This window comes from Nyctereutes procyonoides, unplaced genomic scaffold (assembly GCF_905146905.1).
Source record: "Nyctereutes procyonoides isolate TBG_1078 unplaced genomic scaffold, NYPRO_anot_genome, whole genome shotgun sequence".
NCBI classification, from domain to species: Eukaryota; Metazoa; Chordata; class Mammalia; order Carnivora; family Canidae; genus Nyctereutes; species Nyctereutes procyonoides.
Genome location: NW_026575139.1, coordinates 35,097,763 through 35,120,861, shown reverse-complemented (window position 1 = coordinate 35,120,861; position 23,099 = coordinate 35,097,763). Strand labels below are relative to the sequence as shown.

Here is a 23,099-nt window from a genome sequence, read left to right as displayed (position 1 = left end):
GAGACAGGACAACTAAAGAGAGGAGAAAATGTGTTCAAAACAGGGAAGCAGTATAAGTAAAAGCTTGCCAGTAAGACAGAACTTGGTGATACTCAGGAATCTTCCTGCAATTCAACACACCATGAAAGCATTTAGGGTCAGGGAATGGTACCAGTCACGCTGGACAGGAAACAAGACCAAAATGGCCTCATAGGCCATCCCAAAAGTTACATTTTATCCCCAGGTTGCTAAAAAGTCCACCTTAACGAGAAGACCAACATGAAAAATATATTTCAGAAAGATTATTTTGCAGCCACATAAGAATTGGAGGTTGAAGCTGGTGACAGATTGTGAGCTAACAGATCTTTCAGATGGCAGCCACAGCCCAGGACCAAAATTTAAGAGAAGTTATCATGGGAAGGGATATCGAACATAGGATAAAGAAATAATAAGGGGATAGAATAAACAAAACTTAGTGTTGAAGGATGATGGAGAGAGAATTTTAAGTTGAGTCTAAAGTACTAGATTGTTAAGATTTATATTGTATCCAAAAATCTACAGACTAAAGAATTTTTAAGTGTATCATTTGAACCTGTATAAATGATGTCATAATCACTACTTCAAATTTTTAAAATAAGACAAGCATGCAATTTTTTTAAAGCAAGTAACTAGTTTGACCTTTATGAAAATGTCTGAATTAGCTATGTTCATCGTTATAAAATGTACAGCAAATCTACTTGGTTCATGTTCAACATCTCCAAACACAGAAACGTGGATGCAAAAGAAAATAATTGTCTGGCACTTGGGAAAAGCCCTTTTAAAGGACTTAAAGTGTGAAACACTTGACTTCTAATAGCAGGTATACAGGATGAAACCTTAACCATAGCGTAGAAGTCACATTTTCACAGATTCTCAAAATAGCAAAATATTATTCATTCATATCTCAGATTTTTTTCTTTTTTGGAATAGAAATAAGTAGATTTTGAATTTTGAGCACCATAATTTTTAAGTTTTCTTTGATAATGCAAAAAATATTTATAAATAACTGCTTCTAATTAAAATGAAATCTTAACTCAGATACTAGAAATTACTTTTTAAACTATTATTTAACTCTGTATGCCCCTGACTCACTTGTGCTTTACCCCAACCCCATAACAGTATCTAACCCCTCCATCCAAACTCTATGTAAAGAAGCATAGTTCTCTTGGGGACTTTGAGTTTACAATTAAAACACTTAGATACAGATTGTTTTATTTTTTAAAAGATTTTATTTATTTATTCATAGAGACACACACACAGAGAGAGAGAGAGAGAGAGAGGCAGAGACACAGGCAGAGGGAGAAGCAGGCTCCATGCAGAGAGCCTGACGTGGGACTTGATCCAGGGTCTCCAGGATCATGCCCTGGGCTGCAGGCGGCCCTAAACCACTGAGCCACCAGGGCTGCCCAGATACAGATTGTTTTAGATCAATAACTCCAACTCTATGATTCCAATAATTAGTAGACACAGAAATGACAAAATGTGAATGTAGTGAAATATCTTAGGTGCCAGGTCTATCGTTCCCAGGGATATGTCACTTTTATAGCCCTTACAGGTATAATATACCTCATGGAGACACTTAAAAGTAACCTGGCTATTTTAGCCACACCAAGAAATCTGTTCACATCAAGTAATTATAGGGTAGGAACTTAAAAGCAAGAAGATATGAAAGGATATAAAATATTATGTATGCATCATGAACTTAATTTGGAATTCTTTGTGTTTCATAAAAAGTGGGAAGGCTGAAAAGAAAAAGGTGGAGGTGTAGAAAGTGAAAGAATTTCAACTTGGAAAAAGACATGACCTACAATTATGTTCACCTGCCCTATTTAGAAAAACATCTTGAAGCCATCCTTCAGTGTTAAAAGCAGAAGGTATTTGTTGACTACATTTTTTTTATCTTTCCATTAATTAGTTATGGTTCAGGACTTATTCATTAAACACTTAGCATTTTTGACACACTAAAGAATTATGTACCTACCAAGAGACTATTGAGAGGCAAAGATCCAAAACAATGAAACTGCACCTGTTCTTTGGATTCAGCAGTTTTAATTAATTTTCAAATGACCTCCCTTCTCTACATTTCCACTGGCAAATGAATCAGTGTAAAAGAGTGCAAGGCCTGCTTATTTCTCCTATCAGGCCAACTGAGATAAATTCTCATTTTTCTGAGGTATGCTCTGATGTGAGATGTTATTTCTTTCCGACACTTACAAGGCAAAAAAAAACATTAGATATGATGAAAAAGGACACATTTCAATGTTAAAAGCCACCATTCACAATGAAGATACAGCAGTTATGAATATCTCTGCACCGAATGACATACCAGCAACCACTATACAACACAGACTACAGGAGATGCAAAGAAACACAGATAAAACACATTAGTAATAAGACACATGAACACCCATACATCATGTTTTTCACAAATTGAAGATTTGTGGCAACACTGCATTGAGCAAATCTATCACCATGTTTTTTCCAACAGCATTTGCTCACTCTGTATCTCTGTATCACACTTTGGTCACTCTCCCAATACTTCAAACTTTTCATTATCAGTACATATTATAGCGACTTGTGATCAGTGATTATGATCCACTGAAAGTGCAGCTGATCGTTAGCAACTTTTTAGCAATAAAATATCTTTTAATGAAGGTATGTACTTTTTCCTTAGATATAATGCTATTGCACACTTAGTGAACTACAGTATAGTGTAAACATAACTGTCATATGCACTGGAAACCCAGAAAATTCATTTGACTCACTTTATTGTGATATTTGCTTTATTGTGGTGGTCTGAAACCAAACCTGTAATACCTGACAAAGTTTATGCAGGCAGAAGACCCAATCAACTTACTCAATAAGGCAGAAAACCTGGAAATATATATCAAACTTCACACCCTGATAATTTTTGCAACTTTTCATGAAGTTTATAATTATTTCAACATTAAACCACAAAAAATGAGAAGAGGAAGAAGAAAAACAGGAGGAGCAGGAAAGGAGTGGACAGTCACCAAAATGTAAGGAGTGACACTATTGAATTTCCCTTTTCCTTTCCCTTTCTTAAAACATTGTTAAAGCATGTTGAGTGTTAAACAACCCTCTCATTCTTCTTTTAATCATAAAAGAAAGTACTCTAATTTAAGAAATCTTAAAACATGCATCCTCAATGGAAACCACAAGACTAAGTCACAAAATGGAAATCACAGGACTAAGAAGTCCCCAAATAGAGCTGGAGTGAGGCTCTACAAGTCAAGAGGCTGGCTGTTAGGGAAAGACTTTTCTGGCAGGTGCCAGGCGGGGCTTCAGCTGCCTCCAAAGTGGACCTGCACACAGTGTGAACACAAGGGCAGTCTGTCTATGGCCTCACGCTCCCTCTCCTGCAGAAGGTCACCACAAGTCCACACTGCTAATCCACAGTGTCCTCAGACTGCCTCTTCAAGAAACCCAGGTTGGCAGAAGGCTCTAGACCAGAACAGAGTTCTCAAAGCTTGTCTCTGCATCTGTCATGTCATCACTGAACCAAACCACAGACTCTTGTAAGACAGTGTCTTTGCCTGTATCCTCAGCACCCAGGCAGCCTGCCAGCTCCAGCAGCCTCTGCCACTGGCTGCACCTCCCTGCCTCACCCACTTACTTCCGCCCAGAGAGATCACCCCTGGGTCCAATTTTTTTTTAAAACAAAAATTGTCTGACTGCCCTTTAGCTGAATTAATCTATGTTAGAGGTCCATGGAAAAAAAGGAAAGAAAAGTTGCCAGGGAAGAGAAAGGTGTGGATATAATATGACTCATTAAACCAAGAGATGAAAAGTCTCTGCATCCCAAATTTTTTGAAGAAGATAAACAAAAAACAAACAAAGAAATAAAATGTGACAGATATATGATGAGGCTGGTCCAATATCCAGGGGCCCTGTGTTCACTTTTACTATGTCACTGTGCAAAACCAGCTATCGTTTTATTTTAAAATGAAAAGAAAATGCATTTTGTCTCACTTGAGCAAATGATTCCAGCTTAACAGACCCAACCCAGACGCACTACACCTGGGGCTTTATCCAGCCTTCTTTTTAGAAAATAAGTTACCAAGGTGAAGCTGTGATGAAAAAAATGGGGCAAAGCAAACAACAATGAGTGCAGAGCTGAGGTAATTCATCACAAGGCAGATCTATTTTCCTGTATATCCAATGCCTTCCACCCACCATTGACATGAACATGCAGGAAAAGAAAATACACCTGTTTCGGGTTTGTGTTTTATCCTCTTCTTTAAGCAAACAAGGATGGTTGTTGTGTGTATATGCTTCATTTTACCATAAAGGATTGTTCTGGCAAAATGTACACCTTTTATGAAGGATTATATATAACTCCTTTATACTCCAGGAAACAAAGCGGAACAAGCACTAAGTAGCATTAAACACACCCACAGTGCTGACTCTAAAGTGCTGTATGAATTTCTCTTGCAAAAATCACAAATAAAAATAGTTCCTAAAAGAGATTTAACCTAAACTGTATTATTTCTCAACAGTTAAGGAGAGGTTTCTAAAACAATAGTGTTCAGTCACTTGAAATCCTTAACCATTTTCTGTAATTCTTACAAATTTTACTGAACCTATTTTCCCACGTAGGGTCACTGCTTGCTTCTTAATTCTCAATTCTCTTTTTTCAGGTAACTGCCTTTTGAAATCAGTTCTTCATTTTTGTGCTGGATTTTGCTTTTGCAGCTTCTCAAATATATAAGCCAATCTTTGACTTACAAGAATAAGTGGCATTGATGCTATGGTAGGTTGACCTCAGTAGCTAAAAAATCCAATAGTTTAAAAATTAAGCTCATTTTTCATGAGACATAAGCCATGAAAAATATAATGAATATAGAGTTGACATCCTGCAATTCTAACTTCTTTTACTTGAGAGAAAAACAAGGGATGATTCTCTTCTGACCTCATTATTGCTTCCTTTTATATCTATGTGGACTTCATGAACCTGCTACAGAAACTTGAGCAGAAATGCTAAATGGTATTTTAGATATTTACCATTATATTTTAGATATATGCCATACTATATATATATATATATATGTATATATATATATATATAGTCTCAAACATATAATTTCCTCAAAATTTTATTTACATACATGATCACTGCCTTGTTGTTGTTGTTGTTGTTGTTGTTAATATAACCATCTACTGGGTCTCTGAATTTTTGGATGAATTTTTTAGCCAAATAATTTTCTTGGTTCATGAATGAATAGAATCAGCTTTATAAGCCTAAATTTACTTGTATTGTGATTACTCCAATATAATGGATCAAACTCACTCCCTCATCACTTTTAGTTCATTCCTTAGGTGTACTGTGATGATGAGGCAGAAATATTTAGAACAAGATGATCTGTACTCAAGTCTTAACTCATTTGCTAACTAGCTGGGCAAGTCACTAAACTTTTCTGGTCCTCATTTTGCTCATCTCTAAAGGAAAGTGTTCAGTTAGACAGGTTCCATGGTCCCTCTGAGACTAACAACCTGGGTTACTAACCTGAAAATACTTCCACAAGCCATTTTCACACTTACCAAAACCAGGAGGTACAGTCACCTTAGGCTACGATCAGCTCTAATCTAAAAGATATTGTCCTATTATTGCCAAAGTAAGTTTAATCAAACCCTTGTGCCGCCCATTAAGTTGTGACCAATACTAATGCTCTTTGCTGAAAGAGCATTACTAGTTTTCACTAAGATTCATCATCTCATTAGTGACCCAATTTCCAAAGTCACCAAGCAGAGGAAATTTCTCTTAAGAAACCCAAGAAGCAAGATCTCTAAAACTGTTACACATTCGCTACTACATTAGGAAAGTTCACAGTACCTAAAATAGCCACCACCTCATCATCCTGGATGACTTCCAAGGATCCTGACACCACAAAGCAGAGGGCATCCACACTTTCTCCAGCATGGTAAATGAGGTCCCCAGGAGCACAGTGAATAGTCTGGAACTCTACCGCCAAGGCCCGCAGACACCCGTCGCTGGCCAATCGAAAAGCAGGATGTTCATTAAAAACCTTCCGGTTTAGATGAACACAGATATCAGCTCTCATGTCCTTGGGACAGATGGAGAGAACCTGAGGAAAGTGAGAAATGAATAAGTGAGAAAAAAGGAGAAAGATATATTCCAGGGAAAAAAAAGGCGTCCAATAAATATTTATTGACTGTGACAAAGTCTGTAACACATGGTACTAGATACTGGGAATGCAAAGTTAAAAGACATACTTCTGCCCTCAAGGACCTAATAACCCAGTGAGATGGGCTGATGAGCATATGGACTATTATAATACAATACCACAAAGTAAAGCTTCTAGAGGGGTATGGATCTCCCCATAAAAAGAACAGACTCTTAAGGTGGTTGGGAAGTGTTTCAGAGAAAAACCTGATATAATTTCCTCCAAGAGCCAACTAAAACAGGGCATTCACATTCATTTTAGTCTAGTCTCTGTTTTAGAGTTTTTTCATACTTGAACCAAAATTCAGGATATTGTACTAACTCCACACTAGAGGTGGGTTCATATTAATCAATTTCAAGAAAATACAATTAACAAAAGTACCCTTCTAACTTGACAGGCTGGCACTGGCTGATATAACTCTTGAAGTGTGTCTTTTTTCACTCTGAAATATTTTCATTTTACAAATAAATTTTAAGTCCAGGGAGTGAAAAGGGTATTCACCAGCCTTCCGTAGGGCTTAGACAACTAGAAGTAGCACTACTGGCAAGCTGGGACGATTACTGCATGGCAGCCCTTGCTCATCCTTTAGGAGTCAAAGACTCCTAAAGACTGCTGAGGGAAACAAGAGAATTCAAGCTCTAGGCATCCTTCAGAAGAGGGTATAAATAGCAGAAACATGCATAGGTAGCTCTCTAAGAGTCAGAGAGCTCTTATTGCCGGTAGATTTTAGACAGCGCAGCTAAAGACCCTGATTAAAATGGACACTATCATCACATTTCATCAGAGCATCATCAAGCAAGATGTGATTACCAGAAGTCAGTACCACCCACTTTAAAGATGCATGTACAAACTCACTTAGAATTCTCTCCCAAACCCCTTGGTAAACTATTCTGTATCAGAAATGTTATTCTTGATAGGCTTTCAACCCATCAAACTGAAGTCTAACCTTCTCTTTCTCCACTAACTTATACTGAATAAAGTTTTAATATGAAACAGTTTTCCTTCCTGTATTACATGCACTTTAACCTTTAAAAAATTCCCTAAGGTTTGAAATATCCTGAGTATTCCTTTCATTTGGGGCTATCAATGAAAAGTTGGCTGCTTCCCTGTGTAGAAGATGAGTCCCTCATAAATGTGAAGACCATTAATTAAAGTACACTTTCAGTATCCTTTTCCTTAATCTTTCCAAATATTGTTCTTATTGTTTTGTAACACTTAAGCAACTCTGTGGGGTTTTTATACTCCTTCGAATTCCCATAGGGAGTAGGGATCAACTCATCTATCCCTAGATCATCTAGAAAAATCTCATGTTTGAGGAAAAAATGCCTAACAGAGTTTTAGAAGCTTTAGTACTTTTCTTCCATATCAGTTGTTTTCCATAATAATATAATGTTTTCTTTATTATATTGACCTTTAATGACTTCTGACATTAGTCATCCCATAGATCCTTATTGAGTTCTATGATGGAGCACACCACTGCATTACTCTTGGAACTAGAAGGGTAAATAAGACACTATCTTTGCCTTGAAGGAGCTAATCATAAAGTAGGGGGAGTAGGCATGTACAACAACAATTAAAATACATTGAGAAAAGTGCTAGGATAGGGCATGGCCAGGGTGACATGGGAGCCCATGCGGTCTAGGAATCATTACTTATGGCATAGAAGTGCATAAAAGATCAAGCTCACGAAGACAGGCCTGGATGAAAATCTATAACTACCTGTTTAGCCTAAATTATTTAATCTCTCTAAACCTCATCTGTGAAATGGGATGATAGTCCTTATTTCATAGGCCCATTGCAAGAATTACATGAAAGGGTTTAAGTTTTGCCCAGTTTAGCCTTGCACATGGCTGAGACTAAAGAAATGTTGGCTTTTATCATCCCTACTGAACACGAATATTTTACATTATTGCATTAGCTCTCTGCAATAGTTCTCTGCAATTTGCTTTTCTTTCGTTTTCTACCCCAGTCTGAATTCTGTACCTTGACTGTTTGATGAGATTTCAGGCAAAATTAATAAAATAATTCAGAATGAACCTGAAGATATTTTAAGCACTAGCTAGTGTGAATATTTTCCACAAGTTGAAGATGAAACTAGTGCTAGAAAAGCCAAAAAGTAAAAATAATTTTAAAATACATACACATGCATAAACACTATACTGAATAGCTTTATGGGAAATGGATCATTCTGTTTCTATTCCATTTACCTTAGAGGATTTTTAATGTTTTAGATTCATTTTGGTAACAGTCATTTTATGTCCTAATTATTTCTTTCAGGATTTCATGCTGCAAATGAAATCTTCCAATGTTAGCAATATTCTCTGTTCAGTGGCATGTTGAAAAATGATTTTTATTTCATTTTAAGTACATCTTTCCTTTTTCATTTCACTTCACTTATGACACTGAGTCATTTATTATTTTTATTGATGGTGTGTACTTAAGTCTAGATGTCAACAGGTTAAAACTAAGTTGAAATAGACCCAAGTCATATCCAATGGCAAGCTCTCTCCCTATCCATGCTGTTTTATTTTTTTGTAAATGAAAGACACTAATAAGTGTCTTAGGCAAGGCAAAATTTAGTTTTAAGTGATAAAATTGTCATTCAAGATGACTCTAATACCTGCCCCATTAGTCCCAATTTCAGCATATTCTGCCTTGAATGTCATATCAAGTCTCTTGTGGGTAGGTTCCCTAATGGGTATCTTAGAGTTACAAACAAATGAAATTACATTTTGGTACAAAACATTCATATTAAAAGTGATTATTTATCCCCTTTTCATGTCAGGATAGTTATAAATTAGATTCTTAATTAAGACAATAAGTTTTCTCTTTGGAAGAGCTATAGCTCTATATAAGGAATCATTTTTAGAATTCTGCAACCAACCCTGAAAAAAGTAAAGAATGTCATGATCTGAAGAATAAAACTTTTTAAAATTTATTTATTTATGATACCAAGGGCCCACTCAGTCACTCATTTAGCTCACAGATAGTGAAAGTTAGTTATGCATGAATTATATGCTGGCTACTATGCAGGCCCTCCAGATCCAAGAGCAAAATTTCTCATAGTACCAGCCTCCATGGAGCTTCCAGTCAGGAACAGCTTGAAAAATCACTGTTCTTAGTCCAGTGCCCCATTTTCAGATAAGGCAAATGTACTGTATAAAGATTATGTGGTAACATCTCGATAAGTTAATAACAAAACCCAAAACTCATGCATTCCATTTCTTAAGCAATGTTTATATGCACTAAAGTTCAACCAGGAATATAATGTAACATCTAGCACTTTTTAATGTTTTCTGGTTCTTTGCATACCACAGAAATATAAATGCTGATTTCTGAAAATCACTTAAGGTCCTACTAATCAAAATACAGTTTACTTATTAGGAAATCACTGGTGTGACCACTTCCACCATACCAAAGAACAGCCTAGATTTCTTTGCAGGTTTGTATCCATTTCTAAACACTTCTAATTTTAGCTGCATATTTCAGTGTGTTGGTAAAGATATAAGGATGCATTGACAAATTATTTATCTCATTACTATTTGTTAAAAAAGAAGTCATCTCATTTGAAATATAAGTTTTAGTGCATATGGGCAAAGGACCTGAACTAGATATTAGCATGGAGTAAACATATTTGATAAATATCACTTTCCCCATCACTGTTATCCATTATAATATTAGTAATGTTGCAAAAGCTTAGAAAAGCAAGCCTAAATACTTTAATTAGAAACCAAAGAGTTAAGTCAAGATTCTCTAAGGAAATGGTTGATTAGAGAAATCCCAAAGAAGGCTTTATCCTCTCTGTTATCAACTCTTTGAATATATTTAAAAATGCATCTTAACAATCACTATATAAAATGTAAGATATTTACATATGTATATACCATTTTCATAAAACCTGAATCTCCAAACCTTTATTTCTGTTTACCCCATATCACATTATAATCATTTCCCATGCCATGAAATACTGATTTAAAAATATAATTTGAATCATTGCTTAATACTCCATCAAATAATCATGATACAACTTAACAACTGCATTATAACTGGATATCTGGATTTGTAGTTTTCCTTTTCATAAACCAAGGTATAACAAATACGCCATACCTCTGTCAGATTGCCTGAGGACAGATTCTTTTAGAAGAAAAATAGCGGACAAAATATAAAAACCATTTTCAAGGATCTTGCCAAATTGTTTCCCGGAAAAGTGTATCAAAAAAAAAATTACCCTCTAACCCAGTAGTGTATGAGAATCACCTTCTCATCAAAATCTTAATTTGCATTTGAAAAAAAGGCAATTTTACCTGAAACAAAAATTGAATGTTACATGGCTTGTATGGAATTGTACATGGAACTACAATGAGACATAGGCTGAGGGCTTGAAGGTTAGTGGAGGTAGTTTCCTACCACTCACTACTCCCTGTTTCAGTGACAAGAGACTGCTCACTTTTAATCAATCTATATCAAATTTCTAATATGAAAATGAAGATAATAGTGATAATTCTATTATAAGTGTCTGAAAGTACTGGATAAAACCCCTTTGATGTCTCTCACTGCTCTAAAATAAATTATTTTGTTGATTATCTACAGAATATTATGCCAGGAGTCATATAGTGTCAGTTATTGTATTTTATTTTTTTATTTTTTTAGTGCCAGTTATTTTAAATAATAATTGATAAGTGAAGATGACCCCCTTGTTCTCTTTCTTAGGAAAAAGGAATAAATGCATTAATGACATTTTGATAGGCAATGAAGTTACCACTGACATTCAAAGTCCCTGTTTCCTTTGATGAAATTAAGTTATGCACTGCTAATTAATCTCCCCTCACCGATCCAACTGAATTGGTATTAAATTAGTGAAAATCAGTGGAGAGAGTAAGCCAAGTGACATTTGCACATAAAACATTTTTACAATCCTTCTTGGGAATGAGGAGCTCAAAGAATGCCAACAAATGAAGTAAAGTTCTCTACAGGAATTCAGTTCTCATTCATTTTATGGGAAGAAAAGAAAGTTCACTTTTTTTTTAAGTATAACCAGGCAATCATGCAGACCAAGGGAGAGCAGGTATCTAGAGGTTAGTCTGCCAATTTCTGGGGTATCCAAACCCCCAAAGAATTAACTCAAGAACAATGTAATGAAATAAAACCAAAGCAAATTAACTTCCATTATTTAAAAGTAAAAGGTCATATTTAGTAACAGAAGACTGGTATAACCAGCGAGAGATTATAGTTTAAAATTCATAGGATTCCCTTTAGAGATAAATTTTCTAAAAATAGACTACATATACAAAAGTGAGACTTAAGATTTTTGTTTAAAAAATGTAGTGAACCAATTCTACCAAATTGTTCATGGTTTTGGTTCTGCAGTAAAGTGGGTAATAAAAAGAAACAAATAGCAGTTTTTATCATCTTTTAACTAGTTAAAGGTGCTGATGTTCTGGGCCACTAACTTTCCAAAGTTGGAGCTCTGATGAAATTTAGAGATTCTATTGTTCTCTATTATTAATCTCATGTCTGTACTTCTTTATGTGCATATGTTTTACTAAATAAGAATATTTTTGCAGAGGACCTGAGTAAACATTTGTCCAAAGAGGATGTACAGATAGCCAACAGACACATGAAAGGATGAAAACGCAAGAAAATGCAAATAAAAACCCTAATGAGTTATCACTTCACACTTGTTAGAATGGTTAGTATCAAGAAGACAAGAAACAGCAAGTATTGCCAAGGATGTGGAGAAATAGGAACCCTTGTACACTGTTGGTGGGAATGTAAATTAGTAGAACCACTGTAGAAAAGAGTATGGAGGTTCCTCAAAAAGTTAAAAATAAAAATAGCATATGATTCAATAAGTCCACAATTCGGTATTATCCAGGGAAAATAAAAACACTAATTTAAAAAGATATATGCACCCCTATGTTTACTAAAGTATTATTTACAATAGCCAAGATATGGAAACAAACTAAGTGCCCATTAATTGATGAATGAATAAGGAAAATATGGTGTACACACACACACACACACACGAATATTACACAGCCACAAAAAAAGGATGATATTGTGCTATTTGTGACAACATGGATGGACTTAGAGGGTATTATATTAAAATAAGTCAGACTGAGAAAGAAAAATCATAGGACTCCACTTATAAATGGAATCAAAAAATAAAAAGTAGAGTTAAAATTACAGATATAGAAAACAAACTGATGGTGCTCAGAGGGAATCGAAATAGGGATTTGGGCAAAATGGGTGAAAGGAGTGGGGGAGATACATGCCTCCAGTACAGAGTACAGGATGAGTAAATCACAGGAACAATCTGGCAATGATCATTTTAAAGTCACCTCTGACAAATGATGTTCTGGCTTCTTTAAAAGAATGTACTTTTCACATAAATCCAGGTACTTCCATTACCTGACTGTACTGACAAAAGATGAATATATATATATATATATATATATATATGAACATGTTTACATATGAATATATATATATATACACCCTGAGACCCAAAAATTGTACTTCTAGGTTTATGCATAACAGAAATGTGTATACACACACACACACACACACACGTACTCTTTTGTGTCAGGTTCATTTTCAACCAACATTATGTTGTTGAAATTCATCTATGTTCAACAAATCTATGTTGTGTATGTGTGTATGTGTGGGTGTATATATATATGTGTGTGTGTGTGTGTGTATCTCAAAACACATGAACAAGAGCATTTGTGGGAGCACTATTCATAATAGCTCTAAGCTGAAAATTACACAAAGATCCATAAACATTAGAATAGATACCTACATTGTGGTATAGTCACACAACAGACCGCTATCAACAAGAATGAAAAAAAGAAACATACACATAGCACAGATGAATTTCAACAACATAGTGCTGGTTCAAGAAGAGCCTGACCCAAAAGAGTATATTCCACATAATTTCATTTATATAAAGTTCAACAACTGACAAAAATTTTTTTAAGGATTTTATTTATTTATTCATGATAGACACACACAGAGAGAGAGGCAGAGACACAGGCAGAGGGAGAAACAGGCTCCATGCCGGGAGCCCGACGCGGGACTCAATCCCGGGACTCCAGAATTGCGCCCTGGGCCAAAGGCAGGTGCTAAACTGCCGAGCCACCCAGGGATCCCCCAAATGGCAAAATTAATTTCTAGTTCTGGAAGTCAAGATATGGGTTACTCTGGAGGGACAAAGTTGGCTAGTGCCTGGATAAAATATGGGTGGGAGCTTCTGGTAATGGGGTTTTGGGGTGCTGGCTACACACGTGTTCACTTTGTGAAAACTTATTAAGCTGTTCATTTATAATATAATTTTCCCACATACCAGTATTATATTTTAATTTTAAAAGTTACTTTAAAAATCACACACACAGACAAAATACTATGTGAAGAGATGGTTATGTGAATTCGTTTGATTGGAGTAATCATTTCACTATGTATATGGAAAAAAATCATGTTGTACACTTTGAATATATACAATTTTTCTTTTTAAAAAGGTACTTTTAAACAGATAGTTATTGCTTAAAGAAAATGAAAGAAATGGAAATCAGAGCTGCCAAATCAATTATTTCTAGAATGATTGTAATTCTGGAAGTTTCTGTCTCAACCTAGTCTTCTTCCAGTAGAGAGAGAAAACTAAAATTCCTAAAGATGTGCATCATCATTCTTTCAAATTATTTATGCAATTTAATATATCTACACATATTTGTGTGTGTGTGTGTGTGTGTGTGTGTGTACAACGGGAGAAAGTAAAGATAGTTCAAAGAAGTCAGAGTAGTAAATGAAGCCAAAAGATACATGCCTCGGCCATCTACATGGTATCTAATTCTACAAAGAATTAGAATTAGAATTAGAATTCTGATTATTTGATTGTATAAAAGAATATATATACATGCCAATACACATATACATCTATATATGTGTGTATACAGATAGATTAAATCAAGTACATAAAAAATAATAGCTAGAAAATTATGTTGTCTTGAAAAGATTAGGAAATTATTAAGTGGAAGAAAAACTAAAGGAAATAAAACAAAATATCAATATACAAACAATTGGGAACACACTGAAATGTTTTTTCACAACTCTAACACTCATATACAGGTTACAGATATGGTGCATATATATACACCTATCGGCATGTTTACGTGCAAGATAACTATGTACTGTAAAATCAGAAACTTTTCAGAAACACTAAGCTCTCCCACTCATGGTCCCAATATGCTGACATTTATCAGACTAGATCCTAATCAGTATGTTCTTATTGAGTAAAGTCTGTTATGTTATTACATATAGTTAAAATAGGATAGCAAATCCAGACTGAGCTTTCTGGTAAATTATACCCTCAGGAATATAGCTCTCTGGGACCACTGGAATAGACAAAAGGGCATAGTTATTTGAATATTTACATGTACAAGTATGCTTTCTAGAGTTTTTTAAAACCACCCAACTATTCATTTTTAAATGATGAATTTTATATGTGAATTATATCTCAATTTTTAAAATAGTGGTGGTTTCAGAAGGGCACAGTAATTGCCCTGACAAGGCATAGAGTAGTGTTCTAGGATAATAAAAAATTTATCTTGATCTGAGTAGCAGTTATATGGTATATACATATATAAAAACCTATTAATCTGTATGCCTAAGATTTGTACATGTTATGTGTGGATGTATGATGTATGTGCACCTTTCTATGATAAAATACTTCATGGAAAATCATTACCATCACCATTCCCAGCCACTAAAAATATTGACATTAGGCAAATTTGGTCAAAATTAAGTTACACTGTCTATAGCATAGAACACTGCAAGACACATGACTACCTACCTCATTTAATAATTACATGGTACTGGTATACAGCATTCATTACCTGTGAAACATATATATGGAACCATTGAAAACTTGTTCCAAACAGTTCCTGCATGCAGGTTGCCTGCCAATCTTACCAGGAAGACAAGACAAACTGCAGGGAAAGGCTAGCATGTTGCAATATGTAGCAGGTCAGAGGAGGGTATAAGTAAGGAATGTTTGGGGAAAAGTCTACACAAAGGCAGAACAAAACTTGGCTATTTTACAACCAATCAACTTTATGATAGTGAAACCTCTATTTTTCATTTCATCTAATGGAAACAGCTTTTCTTAAATGATTGGTACATCATTGTGATTTTTTTTCTTTAAAGATTTTATTTATTTATTTGAGAGAGAAAATAGTGGGTGAGAGAGAGAGCAGAAGTTGGGTGGGGGTAGTGGGTGGGACAGAGGGAGAGGAAGCAGCAGACTACCTGCTGAGTCTAATGCAGGGCTCATTCCAGGATCCTGGGATCATGACCTGATCATGACCAGAGACTTAACTGTTGGAACCACCCAGGCGCCCCTCATTGTGAATTTCTATCACTAAACGTAGTATCTACTATGCTAATCAAGTTTGTATCCATGCTATTGATAAGACTGGAAAATACAACAGTGAACATTGCTAGCTATTTAATTGTTTACTTAATAGTATGTATGCTGTTTCGGTGACAAAGATTTTACAATACTTTTAGGACCAAAATGAAACAAACTTTTCTTATTTGCATGAACCTATTTAGTAGCACAAGGGAAATATGTGTTTTTTTAAGTTTAAGACATCCCTTTAAAACTCACTAGTATTTTACATAACCTAGAAATCAAATTATCATCTTTTTGATCCAGCATGTTATGCTGACATTATTAAAATGACTTTGGGGGAAATAAGCCCTAAATGAGTTTTGGTTTATGTATTACTTATATTGATATTTGTCACCAATGTTTTCATTGCTGGGAAACTAGACATGTCAGTAATCAAACGTATTGCAATTGTCATCATCCAGAAAATAGCCATGGATACCACAGTAAGTAAAAATGTCCACAAATAGGAGAAAAACTGTCACAGAGCATGTAGGATTTACACATAGCAGATGCCCCTGAACATCATTTATTGCCTCAAGGAACCCTACCAGAGTCCCAGAGACTGCACACATGATCTAATTTCTGTCCAGGGCAGATCAAAGGCAGCAGATAGGTGAGTGTGTTGATGAGATGACCAAGTAAATATTCAAAAAAAAAAAGATAAAACATAATGATGAATATATGGAAACCACAATTAAAAACAAAATACTATTTATAATTTAAAAATGAAATATTTAGGCACAATCTAACAAAACCTGAACAGGATCTATATCCTGAAAATTACAAAATGCTGACGAAAGAACAAATAAAAAAACACTTAAGCTAATGCAGAGAAATCACATTGAAGAATTGGAAGACCCAACATAGTAAATATGTCAATTTGTCTCTCCCCAAATTGATCTATGGTTTTAATGTAATCCTATTAAAATCCCAGTAAGGCTTTTTTGAAGATATAGACAAGCTTATTTTAAAATTTATATGGCAAAGTAGAAGACCTGGAATACCTAAGAATTGGAAAAAGAACAAAGTAGCAGGAATCATTCTACCCAGTGTTATGACATACTAGATAGCTCTACTAATCAAGACAGTATGGTATTGGTAGAGGAAGGATAGTCTTTCCAAAAACTGGTACTGGAAATTAGACATACATTGGCAAAGAAACAAAAATATTCAACCTAAACTTCACACTGTACACAAAAATCAACTCAAAATGCATCATGGGCTTAAATGTAACACTATAAAACCTGGGGAAAAAATAAAACTTGAAGAGAATGAGAAGATAAACTACGAACTGAGGGGAAAAAAACACTTGCAAATTACATATGCAACAAGGAACAAATACCTCAAATATGTAAGAACTCTCAAAACTCAACATTAGAAGAAACCCAATTAGAGTATGGGCAAAAGACATGAAGAGATGTTTCACTGAAGAGAATATACAGATAAAAAAATAAACACATGAAAACATGTTCAACATTATTATCCATTAGGGAAATACAAATTAAGCCTACAATGTGATATCACTGCCTATCTAAAATAAAAGATTTTGATAGCCCTAAATGATACGAGGATCAGAGAAACTAGATTGCACATCTACTGCTGGGTATATACAAAATACATCCACTCTGTAAAAGAGAAGGGTGATTTCATGCAAAACTAAGCATGTGCTTACCATATGACCCATAATTGCATGCTTGGGTGTTTAGCCCAGAGAAATGAAAATTTAAATTCACACAAAAACCTGTACTTTAATGTTTATAGCAACTCTATTTTACAATAGCTCCAAGTTGAAAATAATGCAAATTTCCTTCAGCAGGTGACTAGTTGGACAAACTTTTGTACATCTATGCCAATGGCATCCTATTCAGCAATAAAAAGGAACAAACATTGATCCATGCAATAATTTGGATGGATCTCAAGGAAATTATGCTCAATGAAAGAAAGCTAATCTCAAAAGTTTACATGATCCTATTTATATAGCATTCTTGAAATGACCAATTAAAGAGATAGAGAATAGATGGATCAATGGTTGCCAGGATTCAAGAAGGAGGTGGGGAGAGAAGGGGCTGACACAGTAAAAGGGTAGCACAAGAGATCCAGGTAATGGAACTCTTCTGTATCTTGACTATGGTGGTGACTACATGAATCTACACTTGTGATAAAGTTGTTTGGCATAAAACCACACACACACACACACACACACATAAGTGTGTGTGTAAAACAAGGTGAAATCTGAATAAGGTTGCTGATTCCTATCAATGTCAATTTTCTGGTTATGAGAGAAACTGGCTGAAGGGTATATATAGAATCTCTCTGTATTATTTTCTACAAGCATGTGAATCTACAATGATCTCAAAATAAAAACTGTTTCTTTTTAGAAACAGCTAAAAGTTTTGTTCCTCTCTTTTGAGGAAGAGACAAAGAGCCCTCCAAACAGCCAGGACCCCTGGAATACAAACTAATAACAGGGTGTAGGGTTCATTTCCATTAACACACTTCTATTAAGTGCTACTTTTTATAAAGCCCAAAATACTTGAGAAAGCCACTTGGTAGGAGAGCTGTTCATGACCCTGGATCTACATGTGCCAGCTTGGCAGTAAGATGAGCTGAATCTCATCAGGGACAATTTTAGTTTGTCCTTCTGCTCCAGGGTAGCAGACCTAATGACAAATTTCTGACCTGAGGCATTAGTCACAACCCAACACGTCAAGGGTTTTAACCAAAAAAAAAAATCTTTGCTTTGGGAAATCAATGTGCAACCTTGCATTTTATAACAGAGTTCTCTATAATATACTAGTTCCATCTTCTTAAATACCCAGAACACTTCAAAACTTTCTTGCAAATTTCATTTAGGCAGAGTTTGGCCCTTGGTGATGTTTTCTACCTCAACAGAATCTTTACACTATTATTTTTCCCTTTAATGAATCCTTTATATTAGATTTACAAAAGTTATCTAATCTAATACACCAAGGGAGCAGTTTCCAAAAAAGGGGAATAACTCCTTCTCTAAGTTCACAGAGGTCTTCAAAGCACTCTGAAACAGTTTTGTCATTGTTTGCTATTTCATTTGCTCATTGACTGATGGTCACCTATGAATGCCAGAAACAAGCTATGTCTTTGGATGTAGACAAACAACAACACACACGGTCACTATCTTCAGAAGCTTCTAATCTATTAAAATCTTTTAACCAAAATACAAATAAACAAACAAAAAAACCTCTACTACTTTATCAACGAGATATGAGCAACAGTCTGGGGAAGCATAAAGCGACTTAAAAGATATCTTTCCTGGGATGGTGAGCGGCTTCAGGCCTTTTTATGAAATCACAGTATCTAAAATTTTCGCAGAGTGGCAAACCAAATATCCCTCTACTAAGGCTCAAACCCAGCTCAGCAGAGATTTCAATATTGTTTCCTTAGATTCAATTGGTTCAGACTTTGAAAGAGGAAACAACAGTAACAATTTAATCCTCACCAAATCTATACAATGTATGTACTATTCTTTCCATTTTACAAAGGTTATTAACAGATCCGTGGTTTGGGTGACTTCAAAGCCCTTTTGCTCTTTCTGTAACATACCTTTGCTTCTGGATACAGAGATAATTAACATAAATTTATCCCAGGTCAACTTGTGACAGTGCCAGGCACATTTGACTACAGACCCTAAGCCTGATTCAGAATGCTATCTATTATGGCTCTCATAACAGCAGGTGACCTTTTGAAAACACTTCCTAAAAGATCCCCAGACTCTGGCACCTTTTGTAAAACCCAACTACCTGACAACACCCTCATCAGTTTACAGCAACAGGGCCATCTATCCACTGCCCTGACCTTTCTAATCTTCTTATATCCTTCCTGCTCCTCAAACTGCCCTTTGATCTTATCACACTCACTCTCATAATAAATGCAATCATTTTCTGCATTTAGCTCATGCCCTCTCAAAAGTTTCTCTATTTCAGAGAGAGTGACTAAGAAAGCTCTCACATTTCCCTGATACAAGGTACAGACTGTCATGGAGCACCGTATTAGCACATTTATAGACTGGTGGTGTGGACAGTTCAGTCATTGTAGAAGTAAATGCCTCTAAACACCCAATATCATATTCACACACACTGTCAGCAGCACTTGCTTAACCCCACTAAGATCTCCAAGCTATTGACCATCCCCAACACCTTCTCTACCAATTTGACCTCTCCTGTCTTCATTTTTCAAATGTCTAGCATAGATTTCTATGGTTCCTTATTGTAAAGACTTTGTATGATTCTTTCTCATTATATGTTATCTATGAAAACCCCATCTGTGATTCAGCTCTCTTTGGCTAAATAATATCACACAATTCTGATAAATACTTCTATTTTAAAACAATGAACATAAAATGGGCACTTGTCAATACCTAGGATGTCTACTATATTTTCTGGACATTTACAAGGTATATAGGACATACACTGACATTTATGATAACAGGTCCATATTCCCCAGTATGCAGTGGGCCAGGTATGTAGTTTAGGGTTTTGTTTTAAGTTGCTTTCTTGAATTATAAAACTGTTTAACATCAGTTCTGTTCTTTTTATTTCATGTTTGGTAGGCACGAATTTAATAGATGTTGGGTCTTTATGCCTGTCTTCTCTAATACATGTATGCCCATGGTATAACTCTTTGTGTATTTCAGTTTCATCATTTTTTTTTGCTTTTACTTAATTCTCTATATATCTTCTTATAACTATTATTATATAATAAAAGATAAAATGTGGGCACTTGTAATTTAGTCTTGCTTGCAAGATTATCTTTTTTCCTTTGTTTATTTTCTGACTTTGATTAGCTCTCTTTCTCTTTCTACACTCATTTTTTGGATTTATGACTGAAGTTCTTCCTTATCTTAAATTTCTTGTTTCACTATATTTAACTTAATTTGCGTGTTAAATCCATTTTCTTCTGTACTATAGCTTTTTGTAGGAGTGTGCTTTCATGTTGAAAGTTTTATTTTCTGATTTCTTTTCCAGTATCTTTATATACTAAATCTATATATGAACTCTCCTTTTTCTCCTTTTTATCATTATTTATGTTTTTTTACCAGCAAAAGTAAATAGTCCTCTGTGTATAAGGGAAGGAGGAGGTGAGAAATGCAGGAGTGCAGGGGGGAAGTCTTCTTCTGTATCTTACCAGATTGCTTAGTTCAAAGGCACCCTTCTCTGTTTCAGCAGTTAAGTGCAATTTCTTCATAAACAATACAATTTGGATCTGATCCTCTTCTCTTCAGACACTTCCTTTCAGCTTGTCACCACAAAGCTTCCAAGAAAAACATCAGTCTTCCAAGGTTTTCCTTTTCCCCAGAAGTATGGCCTTCCCCAAACTATTTATTCTTCTCCTAAGCACACCTCAACCTGCTCAATTCCACAAAAGCATGTACTCTGGTTCACTAAGTCTCATCCCTGTCCTCAGTATTTCACACTCTGGATGGGATTGTTCTTTCTGACACAGAATGCCAGTCACTGTTTTCCACCTCCATCATGACTAAGACCACAATCCTCTTCATCTGTTCTGTATATTTTCCTCCTGACTCCCAGCTCTCTTGTGCATCCCAGAGTCTACTCTTTTGGTTTGGACATGTAAAAAATGTTCAATTCAGTATAAATATTTACATTATTCCCTGTCTCTTATATGAGCATTAGCTATACTCTAAGGGTGACTTTATTTGTTCTCCTTGTTAGTCTAAAGATTTGTGAGCAAAGTTTGGCTGCCATGATTATATTATGGGAATCTAGAGGTCAGATTATGTTTTTCAGTTGTATTTCCTCTTCTGAGAAGTGTCTGTTTTATCTGTTTTCTATCTTTCTACTGGGTTATCTATCTTTTTCTTATTAATTCATAGGAACTCTTTATATATTCTGGAGGCTAATCCTTTACTGATTAATTATATTTCAGTATTTTCTCCCAATTTGTAGATTATTTTTTTCACTTTTCTTGTGGTATAATTTGATGAACAAAGTGTTAATTTTACTAAAATTAAATTTATTAATATGTCTTTGTTAGTCAAATTGTGTCATGTTTAAGAAATTAAAAATATATTTAATCAAAGATTTTCTACATATTATTTTCCTTATTGTGGTAGGACACTTAACATGAGATGTACCATTTTAACAAATGTCTAAGTGTGCAATAGAGTATTATTAACCATAGGCACAGTATTCCAAGTATGTAGAGATCTCTAGAACTTAGTCATCTTGCATACCCATGGAAACTTTATACCCGTGGAAAGCAAGTCACCATTGCCCCTTCTCCCAGTCTCTGGCAGCCACCATTCTATTCTCTGTTTCTAAGAATTTAACTATTTTAGATACCTAATGTAAACAGAATATGCAGTATTTGTCCTTTTGTGAGTGGCTTATTTCACGTAGCATAATGTCCTCCTGTTTCATAGATATTGTTACAAATGGCAGGATTCCCTCTTTTTAAGGCTAAATATTATTCCTTTGTATGTGTATACTGTTTTCCTTATCCATTTATGCACCAATAGATTTAAATTTTTTGTACATGTTGGTTGCTGTGAATAATGTTGTAGTGAACATCAGAGGGCAAATATCTCATTGAGATCCTGATTTCAATTATTTTGGATAAATACCTAGAAGTAGGATTGCTGGATCATATGGTAGTTCTATTTTTTTTTTAAGATTTTATGTATTTATTATAGAGAGAGTGAGAGAGAGCAAATAAGTGGGGACAGGCACAGAGGGAAAAGGAGAAGCAAACTCCCACTGAGCCGGAGCCTGACATGGGGCTCCATCCCAGGACCCTGGGATTACGACGCTTAACTGAATGAGCCACCCAGGCACCCCTGTAGTTTTATTTTTAATTTTTGAAAAACTTGCATACTGTTCTCCACAGCAGCTGCACCATTTTACATTCCCACAGATAGCATACAAGAGTTCCAATTTCACCACATCCTTGCCAACAGGTATCTCTCTCTTTCTAACTGTAACAGCCATTCTAATAAACACCAGGTGACACCTCAATGTGATTTTCATTTTCATTTCCCTGATTAGGGATGTTGAGCATCTTTTCAGATATCTGCTGGTCATTTGTACGTCTTCTACAAAGAATGTTTAATTCAAGTCCTTGGTCCATTTTTTAATTGAGTTATTTTTTTAACTATTGAATTATATGAGTTCCTTATATATTTTGGATATTAACTCATTATCAAATGTAGTGCTAACAAATACTTCTCCCATTCATAACCTGCCTTTTTACTTTTTTAATGTTTTCCTTTGTTATGCAGACACTTTTTAGTTTGATGTACTTCCACTTGTCTTTTACCAATTTTATTGCCTGTTTTTGGTGTTATTCAAAAAATCATTGCCAAGACCAATGTCAAGAAGCTTCCCCCGTGTTTCTTTCTAGGAGTTTCAGGTCTTCATTTCAAATCTTTAGTT

The 23,099-nt window shown here is 35.1% G+C and overlaps 1 protein-coding gene across 1 annotated transcript in view; it reads right to left on the bottom strand.

Annotated features, from left to right (window-relative positions):
* KCNH5 (potassium voltage-gated channel subfamily H member 5) overlaps window positions 1-23,099 on the bottom strand; it is a 274,356-nt gene that overhangs the window by 62,439 nt on the left and 188,818 nt on the right. The window contains exon 9 of the mRNA XM_055304344.1: window positions 5,873-6,125. Within this exon, the coding sequence (XP_055160319.1) occupies window positions 5,873-6,125 (253 nt within the window). The remainder of the gene's footprint in view (window positions 1-5,872; window positions 6,126-23,099) is intronic.